The sequence below is a fragment of the Hippocampus zosterae genome, chromosome 12 (assembly GCF_025434085.1).
Source record: "Hippocampus zosterae strain Florida chromosome 12, ASM2543408v3, whole genome shotgun sequence".
NCBI lineage: Eukaryota > Metazoa > Chordata > Actinopteri > Syngnathiformes > Syngnathidae > Hippocampus > Hippocampus zosterae.
In genome coordinates this window covers 22,131,441-22,147,908 of record NC_067462.1, presented here as the reverse complement: position 1 = coordinate 22,147,908, position 16,468 = coordinate 22,131,441, and the positions used below count along the sequence as shown (strand labels likewise).

Genomic DNA, 16,468 nt, shown 5'->3' with positions numbered 1-16,468 from the left:
CGAGGATCGCGAGCCACATGCGGCTGTTTGGCTGGTTCAATGCGGCTCGGGGGCTTTCGCACAACAAGCGTCGAAAACGCCTCGGCAGTGGCGATGCCATTCAAACAATGCGCTAAATACACAGAACGTACTACGTAAGCCTGTCATCAATCCCGTGACTTGATTGACATAGAGGGGAACCATTCAGATGACCGCATCACCGCTTGTACGCAGACAATGGTGCTAAAAGCGTTAAGCCAGTCAGCGAATTACCTCTGATTTTAAGGCACGGGTACCTAATACGTCGATCAGAATCGAGGGGGAGCCAGCGAACTAGTCCCAAGTCAACCGCAAGGGGCGGGAGTAGGGAAAGGGTGGGAATATATATGTGTATATATATATATATATATATATATATATATATATATATATATATAATTTGTTTGTTTGTATTTTTAGCTTTCGTTCATTTTCGGCCTGTTCCGACTGTTGCTCATCGTAGTGTGCGTACATATGTGCTCGAGTGCACTGGTGGGCACCCGCATGAGTGCGTGTGTGCGAGCGAGCGTGCGAGCGCATGTGTGTGTATGCTTGCATGTCCAAGATCGGATCGTTCGTGGGAAGTTGGTCGCTTCAAAAGTCGATCTTTGGCAAAAAATGTGTGTGTGTGTGGGGGGGGTGCGTGTGTGTGTGTGCATATGTGTGTGTGCGCGCGCGAGGAAGGGTATGATGCAGCTCTTTGCAGTAACACAGTAAAAAAAAAAAAATGGCTCTTTGTCTCTGACTGGTTGGCCAACCCTGCCCGAGAGGAAGGCCACTTGAAGGGAACCTCGACTTAGGGATTTGGCCAAGCCTTGACTTGTCCCCCGTTCACACTTAATGGACAAAGGCCAATAACCACGATGGCTCATGCTATGTTAACTAACCAAGCATCGTTGGCACCCCCCTACCCACTCTTGAGGACTTGCACACTGCAAGAATCAAGACAAGGGCACGGAAAATCCTCCTGGATCCCCCGCACCCTGCCCACCACCTTTTTCACCCACTCCCCTCAGGCAGACGCTACAGATCCATGCGCACCAAATCCAGTAGACACTTAAACAGCTTCTTCCCTCTAGCCATTAACTCCTTAAACAGTCACTGACGTAGTCACTCTTCTTGCACCACAAAATGGTACTACAAAACTACTGGTTACTCTAAAATGGTTCAATGATTTTGTTGTTTGCGATGATACTAGTGCAGCGTGTTATACCGGAGACAAATTCCTTGTGTGTTCTACATACTTGGCCAATAAAGATGATTCTAATTCTGATTCTGATTCTGATCCCCAAGAGACTTGAAGCTCCTGATTGCAGCGAGTGAGTTGACAGCGTGGGCCCTATTTTCAGTGGAAGTGTTGCTCAAAGCCTATTGTCTGACTGTGCTCATGGGTAGCATTTTCTTTCTTTTGGTAATTTCCTAGACTTTGCTGAGGTAGAAATGGGCGTGACGGGGTGCTTCCGCCAAAGTGGGAAGGGTTGTAGCCGAAACCTGGCTAATCATAGTGAATCCCCTCTTTTGCATTTCAATCAGGGTGGTTTAAGTACATGCAGTGCTTGAAGTGCAGAAAGATTTGCTGGGGTCAGTGCATAATTGGTATGCGCAAAGTGTATTTATTCGGGTTAACTGCATGATTTCCCCTTGCGGATGATGTAGTCAAATGCACGTGACGTGGGCGATTGGAGGCTGCTTTTGTACCCCCCACACACACACACTCACACACACACACCTCCTAAATAGTGACATGCCTGCTATGACCCAGGCTATCAAAAATGTGGATTTAATGCGCATTGAGGATAAAAAGGCAAATAAACGCCCGTGTATAATATGAAGTGTGGGCAGTTTTTTCATTAGTTAGGGAAGCGTCAAACTGTCATTGCGGAGTACATATTTTTGGCTGGCCTATGTCATTCGAACATACTGCAAAGTCGTTCATCCATATAAATAAAATTTGAATGTATTGGTAAATTCATTCAAAAGTATTTGCTTAAGTAGTTCAAATATATTGGCAAAATGTAGGATAAATACGAAAAACAAAGCATTTTTCCACATAATGCGAGTTGCAAGTCATTACCCTGTGGCATTATGGGAAAAAATGTGGGACATTATAGGAAAAATAGGTTTTAAATAATAAAAAAATAGGTTTTAACAACTTTACCAAATATGTTATCAGGAGATGATGCGTTCAAGACGTGTAATCCTTTTTGGAAAAAAAAAAACCCACAGACAAATCTAGCAACTTTTCCTGGTGTTATTGAAGACTTTGTGACTCCCTCCGAGTCTCACTAATGGACTGAGCACCGTATTTTCACGACTATTCGACGCACTGTATGGTTGGGCGCAGTCTCATTAATGGGTGACATTTCTGTATTTTACACATATACAGACTGCACTGTACCAATGGGCGCAGTTTTACAGTGGTCAAACATACGCCAGCTTAAACATACGGCATGCATGCGCGCACGCTAACACGTTAGCCTGAAGCATACGGTAGCATGCCAAGACATACAGATACAAGCTAAAAACACGTTTTTAAAAGGCAACGAAAGCAGAACTGAGTTTGGGTGTATTTTATTTAGCCATCGTACAATGTTCTCACGTTTTTCGATCAATCATCACCCAGAAATTCATCGAAGTCCTCATCCTCTGTATCAGAAGCAGAGGACTGCACATCCCAGTTGTCAATGAACGCATCACATGCTAGTGTGAGTTGCTACGCATTGCCGAGCGGAAAGAAGGAGCAGCAAATGCAAAGTCAACATTTCTCTCGTGTGAAGCTTTCCCACATTTGAAAGTAAAGAACAGAGCGAAACATGGTGGCAGCGCGTGTGTGTGAAGAATTGAACAATTGTGCAAGTACCGTAATCCATCAAAAACGCTGCGTTCCCTCTCATTGTTGCGTATTGTGGCCAAGCGCTGCCTCTCACTCTTTGTAAAGTTGTGTTTGCCACCGATCATCCATTGTTCCCATGCCGTTCGCAACTTTACTTTGAACGCCCGGTTGATACCAATGTCCAGCGGTTGGAGTTCTTTAGTCAAGCCTCCGGGAATAAGGCAAGCTCAGAGTTCATTTGCTTGACTTGCTTTTTCACCGCTGCTGTGAGATGGGCACGCATGCCAAAAGCATAACCGGTGGCTTTAAGTTGGAACTGAGCTTCGTAGGCATGTCTCTTTGTCGAATTTATTTTCAGGGGTTCTTAGAAACCAAAACTGGAGTTGTTTTGCAACAATGCACATTGCCACACTCTATTCAAGTGTTGGTACTGGCTTGCGACGTCCCTTTAGCGTCCACTTACACGCCCACCCTTCACCATTGGCTGACTGCTTCCCAGCTTGCCTGTCCTCTCTCTCTCTCTCTCTCTCTCTCTCTCTCTCTCTCTCTCTCTCTCTCTCTCTCTCTCTCTCTCTCTCTCTCTCTCTCTCTCTCTCTCTCTCTCTCTCTCTCTCTCTCTCTCTCTCTCTCTCTCTCTCTCTCTCTCTCTCTCTCTCTCTCTCTCTCTCTCTCTCTCTCTCTCTCTCTCTCTCTCTCTCTCTCTCTCTCTCTCTCTCTCTCTCTCTCTCTCTCTCTCTCTCTCTCTCTCTCTCTCTCTCTCTCCCCCTCTCCATATATGTATATATACACGCCCACCCTTCCCTGATTGGCCGACTTCTTTCCCGCATGCCTGGCCACAGTCACTTCCGCCTTTTCTCTATAAACAGCGTGTCGGCTGTCAGTCAGATTTTGGAACTCAGCGCATATAAGGGACGCTCCGCACCATAAGGCGTCTTGTCCATTTTGGAGAAAATTTAATACTTTTAAAGGCGCCTTATAGTCGTGAAAATACGGTACTTCATTAATAGAGCTGTCAGTTTAGCGCGTTTTTATTGGCATTCATTTAAATATTTTTTAACAGGATTAAAAATTTTCTCGTGGGATTAAATTTTTCTCGCGAGATTAACGTGGCAGCACACGACACCGGATGTTGCGTTGCTCTAAAATAAACTATAAAATAAAAAATAAATCTGTTTGGTCAGCTACAGTTTGAGCGGCAGCGTGAGATACCGAAAATGGATCCTAAATCACTTATGAATGGACAGTTTACTTTTAAAAAGTTGTCAGATGGCTCAATTGACAAGACCGAGGTTGTCTGTGTGTTTTGCAGTCGCGAACTGAGTTATCATCGTAGCACATCGAGTTTGAAGTACCCCTTAATGGCCAAGCACACGGCTGATGTAAGTACTACGCCCCCTCGTCTAAGCCAGACAACTGTGGAGAATTTCAAAGAGAAGAAAATGGATAACGCGACGAAGAGCAAACTTACTCGAGCCATAGCTACATGGGTGGCGACTACATGCAGGCCTGTTAACATTGTGGAGGACGAGGATCTCGCTGAAATAATTCGAATTGCATCGAACGACTCCTCCTACGAAATGCCGACCATAGCCACCATTACAAGACAGGTGCAGAAATTGTACGAAGCGGAGAAGGTTAAAGTGCGGCAAGCGTTGGAGACGACACAACCAGTTGCGCTCACCAGACTGGACTTCACTTAGTAATCACAACTACCTTGGAGTCACATCCCATTATTTTGACCAACAGTAGGAACTTAAGTCTGATAAGTTAAGTAACCCTTGATCAAGAAACCTGGTCTTGATACAGTTGTGCTGTCAAGTTACAGGCCCATTTCCAAACTGCCTTTCATTTCCAAAATTCTGAAAAAAGTGGTGCACATGCAGTTGAAACTTTTCTTGGATGAACATAACATCTTGGAGGTCTTCCAGTCAGGTTTCAAGACGATGCATAGCACGGAGTCAGCCCTGTTACGCGTTTCTAATGACATCCTCCTGGCAAATGACTCTGGAGACCACGTGTGTCTGGTTTTATTGGACTTAACTGCAGCATTTGATACAGTGGATCACAGTATTCTGCTGACTCGTTTGCAGCACTTGGTGGGCATTGGCGGCAGTGCTCTTGAGTGGTTTAGGTCCTATCTAGCTGACAGAACCTTTTGTGTCAGCCTTGGCTGCTCTGAGTCACGCACTGCTCCCCTGTCATGTGGTGTTCTACAGGGCTCAATTATGGGGCCTCTGCTGTTCTCGCTGTATCTGCTCCCATTGGGTTCCATCTTAAGGAAACATGGTATTCCCTTCCACTGCTATGCAGATGACTGCCAGATCTATGTCCCACTGAGCAAGAAAGACGCCTTCTCATTAAGGCCACTCATATCCTGTCTGAAAATTTCTTGAAATTCAACGAAAAGAAGACAGAGGTGATATTGTTTGGTCCCAGTGGCCCTTGTACATTCCATCCTGTAGACTTGGGCCCCCTGTCTCCTTATCTGAAATCAATGGTCTCAAACTTGGGCCTTAGACTGGACAGTGATTTCAAACTCAATCGGCAAATTGGTGCCGTTGTTAAATCAAGCTTCTTTCACCTTAGACAGCTGGCCAAAATAAAACCTCTCCTCTCACATGAACACTTTGAGACAGTAATTCATGCCTTTGTCACATCCCGGCTGGATTACTGCAATGCCCTGTACTTTGGAGTCAGCCAGTCCTCCATTAAGCTCCTTCAGCTGGTCCAGAATGCCACTGCTCGCCTCTTGACTGGTACTCGTAAGAGGGAGCATATAACTCCCACTCTGGCATCACTTCACTGGCTCCCCATTCATTTTAGAGTTATTTTCAAGATCCTCCTCTTTGTTTTCAAATCTCTGAATAATCTCGCGCCACCTTACCTTTCTGAGCTCGTCCGCCCCTACACACCTGCCCGGCGCCTCAGGTCTGTGGACCAGTCTTTGTTAGAAGTACCAAGAACTAAACTGAGGCTCAGAGGGGATCGAGCCTTTTCTGTTGCTGGTCCCTCCCTCTGGAATGACCTCGCACTGAACATTCGGCAAGCCTCCTCGCTGCCCATCTTCAAAGCCCTCCTCAAAACTCACTTGTATTCTTTGGCGTTCGACTCAGCATGACTTGGATTTGTTCTTGATTTTACTGTTTGATGCTTTCTACCGCCTTTATTACCGATTTGTCTTACTGTTTATTGTGCATGTTAAATCGCTCCATGTATAGCACTTTGTATGCAGCGATGGCTGTTTGAAAGTGCTCTATAAATACTGTTGACGTGACTTGACTTAAGTCGCATTCTTTGACTGTTGCAAAGACAGAAGAGAGGCACTTTTCTGACGCTGTTGCAAAGCACTTTGTGCGAGTAGCTAGCGAGTGGGAAATTGAACACAAAATTGTCACATTAACCACGGATAGTGCACGCAACATGGTTGCAGCGACCAGGCTGTTTCCGTTTCAGCACATCCCGTGCATCGTTCATGCTTTGCACCGAGCAGTCACAGTTTATTTAACCAACAGCCGGTTTGACGTTGCATTGACAAAATGCAGAAAAGTTGTAGGACACTTCAAGAATAGTCCAGCAAACCAAGCGCACCTCGAGAAACAACAAGTTGCACATCATCAGAAGAAAGAGTCACTCGCACAGGAAGTGTCACCCAGATGGAACAGTACCGTGGAAATGATATAGCGCGTTCTGCAGAATGCTGAACCTCTGAGAGATGCTCTAGCCGGTCACGCAACCAACATTGCCATGCCAACAGATACTGAGATGGAGAAACTGAAGAGGCTCCAGCATAGCCATGTTGCATTTTTAATTAGATTAAATATTTTAATCGTTCAACAGCTCTATTCATTACCAAGCTGCCAAATTGCACTTGTCAATTTCATCTGTATGAGGAGCATGTAGTGGACACATCAGCATGCACACACCCCGCACGCACACAACAGAACACAACACAAAGATTCGGCTTACCAACCGGTCTGCTTAAGAAGGTGGGCTTACCGACAAAAAGCTGGCTGCTTAGCTTTAAGGGCAGCTGTCGGTCCGCAGGAGCAGACAGGAAGCGTGCAGGAAGCTGGTCCACTTGCAGGGAGGCCTCCTTGACATTGTGCTCTGCCTTGATGTAATGCCACTGACGGTCATTCAGCAGCATGTGCGACTTGATGGACAGGACCACCGCACCGCTTCCGACATCAAAGGAAAATGACACTGTGGATGGAGCTGCTTGGCCACAAAGACACACAGGTAACAGGATGAACAAGACTCGGATGAGTATTCTCACCTCATCCCAAAAAACGGCACGATCCCCACCGCTCAGGTTTGTCGACAAAGCTGCCCTGTAATCAACAGTAAATAACAACAGCACCTCGACTACAACAAACAATCTGCGGTTGCACTTGCTTTTGAATAGGAATGCACTGTGCACCCATCGTGCTGCCAGACAAGTGCAAGCTTCACAGAGCCCCGAGTGCATTCTTTCATTATTTACATGCATTTTCATAGCAGATTGCATTACCCTCAAAGGAGGTTTCTAATATTCTCACGTGTGCTGGCTTTGTGTGCCTTTATCGAGGTCAAATTCAAACACTTTTCACCCCCCCAACCTCCCCAGAAAGTTGAATATTATATATTACATACATACATACTTGCAGTTCTTCTTCAGTGGATTCATTTGTCGAATCGTTACCAATCTTGAAGACTGTATTTTCTTTTTGGTGCCAGAGGGAAGCGGAGGAACCAACACATAATGGAGGTTTATCATCGCTTTTTTAAGGTTTTTTTTTTTTTTTTGCATTTAAAATTGCATTTCAATTCGAGGTAAGACCGGGCCGCCTGCCCATTGCTTCGGGTAAGGGTCGGGTTGGGCTTCTCTCTCGCTGAGTTTTTTTTTTTTAGTTTCAAAGCCGTGAATAGATTTGGCCACGAGAGATGGTGGTTCGCAAAAGAAAACTGAAGTCGCCTCATCACAACACGCACTGTACTAAACTCTTGCAATGACAATTCGAAGAACTCCTTCCAGTCTCTGTCGAGTATCCACCTGTCATTGTTCGTCTTTGTCTCTCTGCTTCTCTCTCTCGGTGCTAGATTCTTAAGACGTACTCCTCTTGTGGTTTACGGCCCTATTTTCAACCCGTCAAAATGACGGACGGCCTTAAATTTTCCCCGTCCACTCTGAAAAAAAAAATCCGTTGATGATGGAAAATTGTCGGTTAATATAACCTCTTCAGAATCAGAAATATAAAAGATGTAAATGTTAATACAGTCTTGTTTAACTTAGATTTTGTTACAAAAGACATGCTTTGTTCTCAGAAATCACCCCTCCTCCTCCCGAGTCCTCACAAATAAAATATGAAATTTCGGTTTTGCTTCATGCTCGGGCCTGCAAATCAAGTTAAGTGATCGGGTTTGGGCCGGGTCGAGCTTAAATACCCTCGGGCCGAGTCGGGTCGGGCTCGATTTTTTAGGACCAATCTTAGCTCTAATTTCAATGGGAATCAATTATGTGTGTATTTTCGCAATTCTTTTTCCCCGCGAATAGCGGGAGTCCACTGTATTCCAGTAAAATATATATATGCACACACACAGAGACATCTAAATAATCTAAAAAATACCAGCATTAAACTAAAAAACAAATTTCAACAGGAATAATAATGTCACAAAAATTGCCAATTTCATCGAACAATACAAATCACCCTTGTATTCAGATTACACCCTTGTTTTCAGCAATAAAAGGAAAGAATTTCAAGCCTGTGTGCCTAAATTGAATAACCCCAAATATTGGAAATATTGTTTCATTTGCAAGAAGCGTGAATAGCCGAAACAATATTCATGCAACGCAGAAAACCTCAATATAGTTTGCTTAAGTATAACACAATGACAAGAATCATATGGTGCTCTTGTGCATTTCTGCGCTTGTTATGGTGCATGGCTGTTCACTCACAGCTGAGTTCCACTCTGACAAAGTCTTTGAGGCCCAGGTTCTCCACAAAAACTCCTGAGGGAGCGCTCGTTTTGAAGTAGAAGGAGATGTCTAATGCAAGCTCGGCTGGTGAGGTGGGAAAATAGAGGTACGATGATTCTTGGTAGAAGGTGGCTGCATTCCACATAGACCCTGAAATAAACGTATACAGTACATGTAAGCATGTACTGTAAGTACATGTAAGTACATGTACATGTGAAGGACATATACATTTACAAGGACCTGAGAAGTATTAAGGATTACTAGGGCTACAGTTAAATGAAAGAAGGTACAATACACTCGTCCCAATGTTACAGGAATGAAATTGTAGTATTTAGGGAATCTGAATTTTGTTGAGAAAAAAATAATTCTATTTCTTTAGAAGTTTAAGTATTTTGATGCAAAAATTAGTATTATTATAATGAAGTTGTATTTCCTTCCTTCCTGCTTGGCTCTCGGGCCTTCCTGCTTGGCTCTCGACGAAGGCGGACGCCCACCCCTCTCCCTGCTCGCCACTTAGTCTTTGTGCTGTCTTTGTCTAACTTTTTCCTAGGCCTCCTACCGTATTTTCATCCAAAGAACTAACCATGTAATTAGTTGGCTGGTCTCTCGATGCAATCAACAAAATTTTTTCGACGGAAAGAGCAGGTAGTGGGGAGCCTGCTTGCCCTCCGGGGGCATTTGCTGCCGGATACGCCCTGGATCCATGGAGAAAGTGGAGACCGGTGTGCCTGGCAATACTGTCCGTAGAGGATGTGGAAGAAATCTACATTATTGGCCTTTTGATAACAGGTATGCTGTTGTTTCGTGTTGGCAGCTTTCTGTTCGATCGCAAAATTCAACTGACGGGAACGGCTTTATTGGAAGTGAAGAGGCTGCCGGGTATTCTGGATGGTTTGGTGCGAATGTCCAACACTCAGACTCAAGGCTGTCTGGAATTGTTGGCGGCCGTCTCTCCAAAACAAACAACACTATCTGGCCTTTCCCCTGGATGGAAATACGCATGGAGTCTAGGGCCCCCACCACCACCCCCCTCCTTCTCGGCCATGGACTGATAAGCCGGCACTGTCTTCATGATGAGCAGACCTCGACGAAGCAGCTATAACCTGTACACGCATACATACAAGAGGATAGTTCGAGCGTGGGGGTTTTTTCCCTCTCCCTACCCAGCGTTTTCCTTTCTGAAGTCTGATTGTAATTTCCCCATTGCGGGACAAATAAAGGATATCTTAATCTTATTTCTTCAAGGGAAAAAAAAATTGAATCTCAATAATTGTCATTTTTTTAAAAGGAAAATATTACAAGAGTACAAAAAGTATTTTTGTATATTGTATAACTATAATAAAGTATTATTGGACCCAAAATTGTTGTATTATTACAAGACTGAAATCATATTTTCCATAAGAAATTGTCTGATGAAAATAAAACATATACAATACAATTTGTTGTCGTTTAAAAAATATATTTTCAAGAAAATCCTATCAGGAGAATGAAGTTGTATTTGTTTAAAAAAATAAGTTGACATGAAAATTAAGTTTTTTTTTTTTAACTGAATGAAAATAGTCACATCTATGGCATTTTTTGAAGACATCATAGCAATAAAATAAAGCAACATTTTTCCCAGAAAAAAAGTAACAACATAATTGGTATTCAACGAAAAAGTACAGTAATCCCTCGTTTATCACGGTTAATGGTGACCAAAACCACCCGTGCGAAACGAAAATCCGCGAAGTAGCGACCAATTAACATCCATCCATCCATCCATCATCTACCGCTTATCCGGGGCCGGGTCGCGGGGGCAACAGCTTTAGCAAGGAAGCCCAGACTTCCCTCTCCCTAGCTACTTCGTCCAGCTCTCCCCGGGGGATCCCGAGTCGTTCCCAGACAAGCTGGGTCTCTCCAGCGTGTCCTGGGTCTTCCTCGGGGTCTCCTCCCGGTGGGGCATGACCGGAACACCTCACCGGGGAGGCGCTCAGGAGGCATCCGAATAAGATGCCCAAGCCACCTCATCTGGCTCCTCTCGATATGGAGGAGAAGCGGCTCGACTCTGAGCCCCTCCCGGATGACCGAGCTTCTCACCTTATCTCTAAGGGAGAGCCCGGACACCCTGCAGAGAAAACTCATTTCGGCCGCTTGTAACCGGGATCTCGTTCTTTCGGTCACGACCCATAGCTCGTGACCATAGATGAGGGTTGGAACGTAGATCGACCGGTAAATTGAGAGCTTCGCCGTTTGGCTCAGCTCCTTCTTCACCACGACAGACCGATACAACGTCCGCATCACAGGAGACGCTGCACCGATCCGCCTGTCGATCTCCCGCTCCCTTCTGCCCCCACTCGTGAACAAGACCCCAAGATACTTGAACTCCTCCACTTGGGGCAAGATCTCCTCCCCGACCCGGAGGGGGCACTCCACCCTTTTTCGACTGAGGACCATGGTTTCAGATTTGGAGGTGCTGATCTTCATCCCAACCGCTTCACACTCGGCTGCGAAACACTCCAGTGAGAGTTGGAGAGCCCCGTTTGAAGGAGCCAACAGCACTACATCATCTGCAAAAAGCAGGGATGCAATACTGAGGCCCCCAAAACGGACCCCCTCAACGCTTCGGCTGCGCCTAGAAATTCTGTCCATAAAGGTTATGAACAGAATCGATGACAAAGGGCAGCCTTGGCGGAGTCCTACCCCCACTGGAAACGATTCCGACTTACTGCCGGCAATGCGAACCAAACTCTGACATCAGTGGTATTGTGACCAAACAGCCCGTATCAGGGGGTTCAGTACCCCATACCCTCGAAGCACCCCCCACAGAACTCCCCGAGGGACACGGTCAAACGCCTTCTCCAAGTCCACAAAACACATGTAGACTGGTTGAGCGAATTCCCACATACCCTCGAGGACCCTGCTAAGGGTGTAGAGCTGGTCCACTGTTCCACGGCCGGGACGAAAACCACACTGCTCCTCCTCAATCAGAGGCTCGACTTCCTGACGGACCCTCCTCTCCAGCACCCCTGAATAGACCTTACCAGGGAGGCTGAGGAGTGTGATCCCTCTATAGTTGGAACACACCCTCCGGTCCTCCTTTTTAAAAAGAGGGACTACCACCCCGGTCTGCCAATCCAGAGCTTTTTAACCACATCGGTGACTTCAACCACAGAGATAGAAGAGCCCACCTCGGGGTCCCCAGACTCTGCTTCCTCCAAGGAAGACGTGTTGGTGGAGTTGAGGAGGTCTTTTAAGTACTCTGCCCACCGGTTCACAACGTCCCGAGTCGAAGTCAGCAGCGCCCCATCCCCACTGTACACAGTGCTAGTGGTGCACTGCTTCCCCCTCCTGAGACGTCGTATGGTGGACCAGAATTTCCTCGAAGCCGTCCGGAAGTCGGCTTCCATGGCCTCACCGAACTCTTCCCATGCTCGGGTTTTTGCCTCGGCGACCACCGAAGCCGCGTTCCGCTTGGCCAGTCGATACCCGTCAGCTGCCTCTGGGGTCCCACAGGCCATAAAGGCTCGATAGGACTCCTTCTTCAGCTTGACGGCATCCCTTACTGCTGGTGTCCACCAGCGAGTACGGGGGTTGCCGCCACGACAGGCACCAACCACCTTACGGCCACAACTCAGATTGGCCGCCTCAACAATAGAGGCACGGAACATGGTCCACTCGGGCTCAATGTCCCCCGCCTCCCCCGGAACATGGGAAAAGCTCTGTCGAAGGTGGGAGTTGAAACTCTTTCTGACAGGGGATTCCGCCAGACGCTCCCAACAAACCCTCACAATACGTTTGGGTCTGCCAGGGCGGACCGGCATCTTCCCCCACCATCGGAGTCAGCCTCAGTTGACAGCTCCGCCCCTCTCTTCACCCGAGTGTCCAGAACATGCGGCCGCAAATCCGATGATACAACTACAAAGTCGATCATCGAACTGCAGCCAACGGTGTCCTGGTGCCAAGTGCACATATGGACACCCTTATGTTTGAACAAGGTGTTCGTTATGGACAATCCGTGGCGAGCACAGAAGTCCAATAACAAAACACCACTCGAGTTCTGATTGGGGGGGGCGTTCCTCCCAATCACGCCCCTCCAGGTCTCACTGTTGTTGCCCACGTGAGCATTGAAGTCCCCCAGCAGAACAAGGGAGTCCCCGGCAGGAGTACTTTCCAGCACACCCTCCAAGGACTCCAAAAAGGATGGGTATGCTGAGCTGCTGTTTGGTGCATATGCACAAACAACAGTCAGGACCCGTCCACCCACCAGAAGGCGGAGGGAGGCAACCCTCTCGTCGACTGGTGTGAACCCCAATCTACAGGCACTGAGCCGGGGGGCATTGAGTATGCCCACACCTGCTCTGCGCCTCTCACCGTGAGCAACTCCAGAGTGGAAGAGAGTCCAGCCCCTCTCGAGAGAAATGGTACCAGAACCCAGGCTGTGTGTGGAGGCAAGTCCGACTATATCCAGTCGGAAATTCTCTGCCTCACACACCAGCTCGGGCTCCTTCCCTGCCAGAGAGGTGACATTCCATGTCCCAAGAGCTAGCTTCTGCAGCCGAGGATCGGACCGCCAGGGTCCCCGCCTTTGGCTGCCGCCCAGATCACATTGCACCCGACCCCTTTGGCCCCTCTCATGGGTGGTGAGCCCATGGGAAGGGGGACCCACGTTGCCTCTTCGGGCTGTGCCCGGCCGGGCCCCATGGGTGTAGGCCCGGCCACCAGGCGCTTGCCAACGAGCCCCACCTCCAGGCCTGGCTCCAGAGTGGGGCCCCGGTGACCCGCGTCCGGGCAAGGGAAACCTTGGTCCATCTATTGTATTCATCATTAGGGTCTATGAGCCGTGCTTTGTCTGGCCCCTCACCTAGAACCTGTTTGCCATGGGTGACCCTGCCAGGGGCACAAAGCCCCAGACAACTTAGCTCCTAGGATCATTGGAACACTTGGTCCATCTATTGTATTCATCATTAGGGTCTATGAGCCGTGCTTTGTCTGGCCCCTCACCTAGAACCTGTTTGCCATGGGTGACCCTGCCAGGGGCACAAAGCCCCAGACAACTTAGCTCCTAGGATCATTGGAACACGCAAACCCCTCCACCACGGTAAGGTGACGGCTCACGGAGGGGCCAATTAACATATACATAAATATATAATGTATAAAATATTGCTCCACGTGAGCCTTTGCGCTTGAGCAGAGCGGCACTAACACACACTACACACACACACACACACATTCTCACATGCACGCACACACACACACACACACACACACACAACACACACACAGACACACTCACGCACGCACACACACACACTCTGTTTATGATTCGTCAATTGCGGATGATTAGACGTTTAAGGATGGAAGAGACCTGCTTTTGTTCTTATAGGCCTCCTCTCTCTCTCTCTCTCTGTCTCTCTGTCTCTCTCTCTCTCTCTCTCTCTCTCTCTCTCTCTCTCTCTCTCTCACTCACTCTCAGCCACACACACACACACATAGACACGTGCATGCACACACTAGCAGCTTCGTAAACAACACTTAGACACTGATTAAAGAGCGAAGAGTATTCCACGTGATAAGACAGAAAGAAGATGCACCGCCAATCAACATGGCTTTACATTTTCTCACCCCGCTCATCCCACATGTACTTTTTATGTTGTTCTATGTGACTCACTGTTGTTGTCACTGCTGACTTTCACTGGTTCTCGCGGACCGTTTGCGGACTTAAAAAGTTTTTTTAAAAAAATGAATATGTTTGAAAAAATCCGCGATGCACCGAAGCCGCGATAAACGAACCGCAAAATAGTGAGGGATCACTGTAGAACAATCATATATTTTTGTCAAAAAAGCACTGATAATGATGTATTTATTTTTGAAGAGTCTGAAATTGATCAGAATGTAATAATATTGCAGTTCACAGGTGTCAAAGTCAAAGCCCGGGGGCCAGATCTGGCCTGCCATATAGTTTTATGTGGCCCGCGAAAGTAAATCAAGCATGTCAAATTCCATGATGCTAGCTAAAGTCTGAACCGATATTTCAAATTGTCATATGTAATCCACAATAACAGTCATTATTCTTGACTTCTGTTTTTCAAGCTAGTTATCCATCAATTTGTTGTGGGCTGTGTATGTAATATGTGGAGATGATTAAACATTGATATGGTTTCCCAAAATTCATAATGGCCCTCCAAGGGAAACCGTAACCACAATGCGCCATGTGACAAATATGACTTTGACACCCCTGTTACTGTATAGTTGTAACATTACAAGAAAAAAAATCCAAGTGTTTTATTTCACTATTTTGTTTTCTTGATGTCTCATATGAAACTGAATTGTACCATTTGGAGGGAGCATTGCTATCGATGAGAGGTCTATGGAATTGCATTACAGTCAAAATAAACTCAGCCATGGTAGAACCTAAAACAAATGAGGTAATAAATTCTACAATCTCAAACTTGTAACCAAGTCAAGTATTCCCAACTTATTTTCCTGCCTGTGGTCAAAGCCTTCATCCAATATGAGTGATCACCTACTGTCTCCATAACAACGCAGAGAGCCGATATGGTAGATGGCCTGCGAGCCGGCTCTGCCGATATCTCCGATCACTATCTGGCTCACTGGTAGGTGGTCTTTGTAAGAGAGAACGCCTGTGTCGTTGGCCCTGTGACAGATATCGAACAAATGAGTAAATTAACAAACTCAAACAGGGGAGGGGGTTGCAGGGGGTGTCTCGCGGGGAGGCGGTTCCTTCAGGGTCTGTACTCCTCGACGGGAATCGAGGCTCCCATTCTTCTGCATTAGTGTGTAGAAGGCAGAATAAAGACATTAGAGCAATTCATCACGAGGGAGACAAGCGCCTTTGGAAATATGCAAACAGAGCTAAATCCAGGCTGGATTTGGAGTGTGGAGTGGATTAACGGACAAAATACAAAGGCGCTTCAAGCATTTAATACAGCAAAATTCAAATGGAGTTTTAGTTGCTCCCCGCAAATTGTTGAATAGTTTTCATTATTATCTGCATCTTAAATCTTTTTTTTTCTCCAAAATTGCGCCCGAGTAGGCAGGTGCTCTACAAAACCGTGCTTTTTATTGTTGATGTTTTGTTTTGTTTTGTCACATTGTGTTGTTATTTCGTCGTGTGGACCTGATGTGGATTGTTTTTAACTTTTTTGGCCACGACATTCATCATAGAAGAAGAATCTGTACTTGGTGGTTGCGCCTACTCGGCAGCACATGTGTACCAGCACTGATTTTGATTGGGAGGAATGTCGGCGCCATCTGACTGTGATTGCTGGTTGCTGTTGCTGTTGAGCAACCTCCAACTAGGTCCCAAAGCGGCTCCTAAAGCCGCAGTGACCCGGGTCCCTGCAGACCCAGTCGTCGGCTGTTGACAGGGAACTGTTTGTAGCCCGAAGGCACGGCCAACACTGCATGGAGGTCGTTCCCGAGTTGGGCAATCTTTGCTGGACAGCCCCGGGGCGCTTGTGTTTTTTTGCGCCTGAAATGGGCAGCATTTATCACAGCCCCGCTTAGTTAGGCGGAAATGCCGGTGCTGTTGGACAGTCTGCGGCTGGATGTATGGATGACTTGGGGAGCCGACGATGAGAAGAAAGGAGCGTCAGTGCAGGGCGCTGTTGAGTATGTGGAACTGGGAGTAGCGTCTTGGAATTGAAGCGGATTAACAATGG

At 46.8% G+C, this 16,468-nt stretch overlaps 1 protein-coding gene across 3 annotated transcripts in view; it reads right to left on the bottom strand.

Moving 5' to 3' along the window:
* LOC127612036 (contactin-associated protein-like 5) overlaps nucleotides 1-16,468 on the bottom strand; it is a 246,791-nt gene that overhangs the window by 54,968 nt on the left and 175,355 nt on the right. For all 3 annotated transcript variants that reach the window (XM_052082998.1, XM_052082996.1, XM_052082997.1), the window contains 3 exons: nucleotides 15,314-15,441; nucleotides 8,787-8,957; nucleotides 6,848-7,066 (listed from right to left, as the gene is read on the bottom strand). In XM_052082998.1, the coding sequence (XP_051938958.1) occupies nucleotides 6,848-7,066; nucleotides 8,787-8,957; nucleotides 15,314-15,441 (518 nt within the window). The remainder of the gene's footprint in view (nucleotides 1-6,847; nucleotides 7,067-8,786; nucleotides 8,958-15,313; nucleotides 15,442-16,468) is intronic.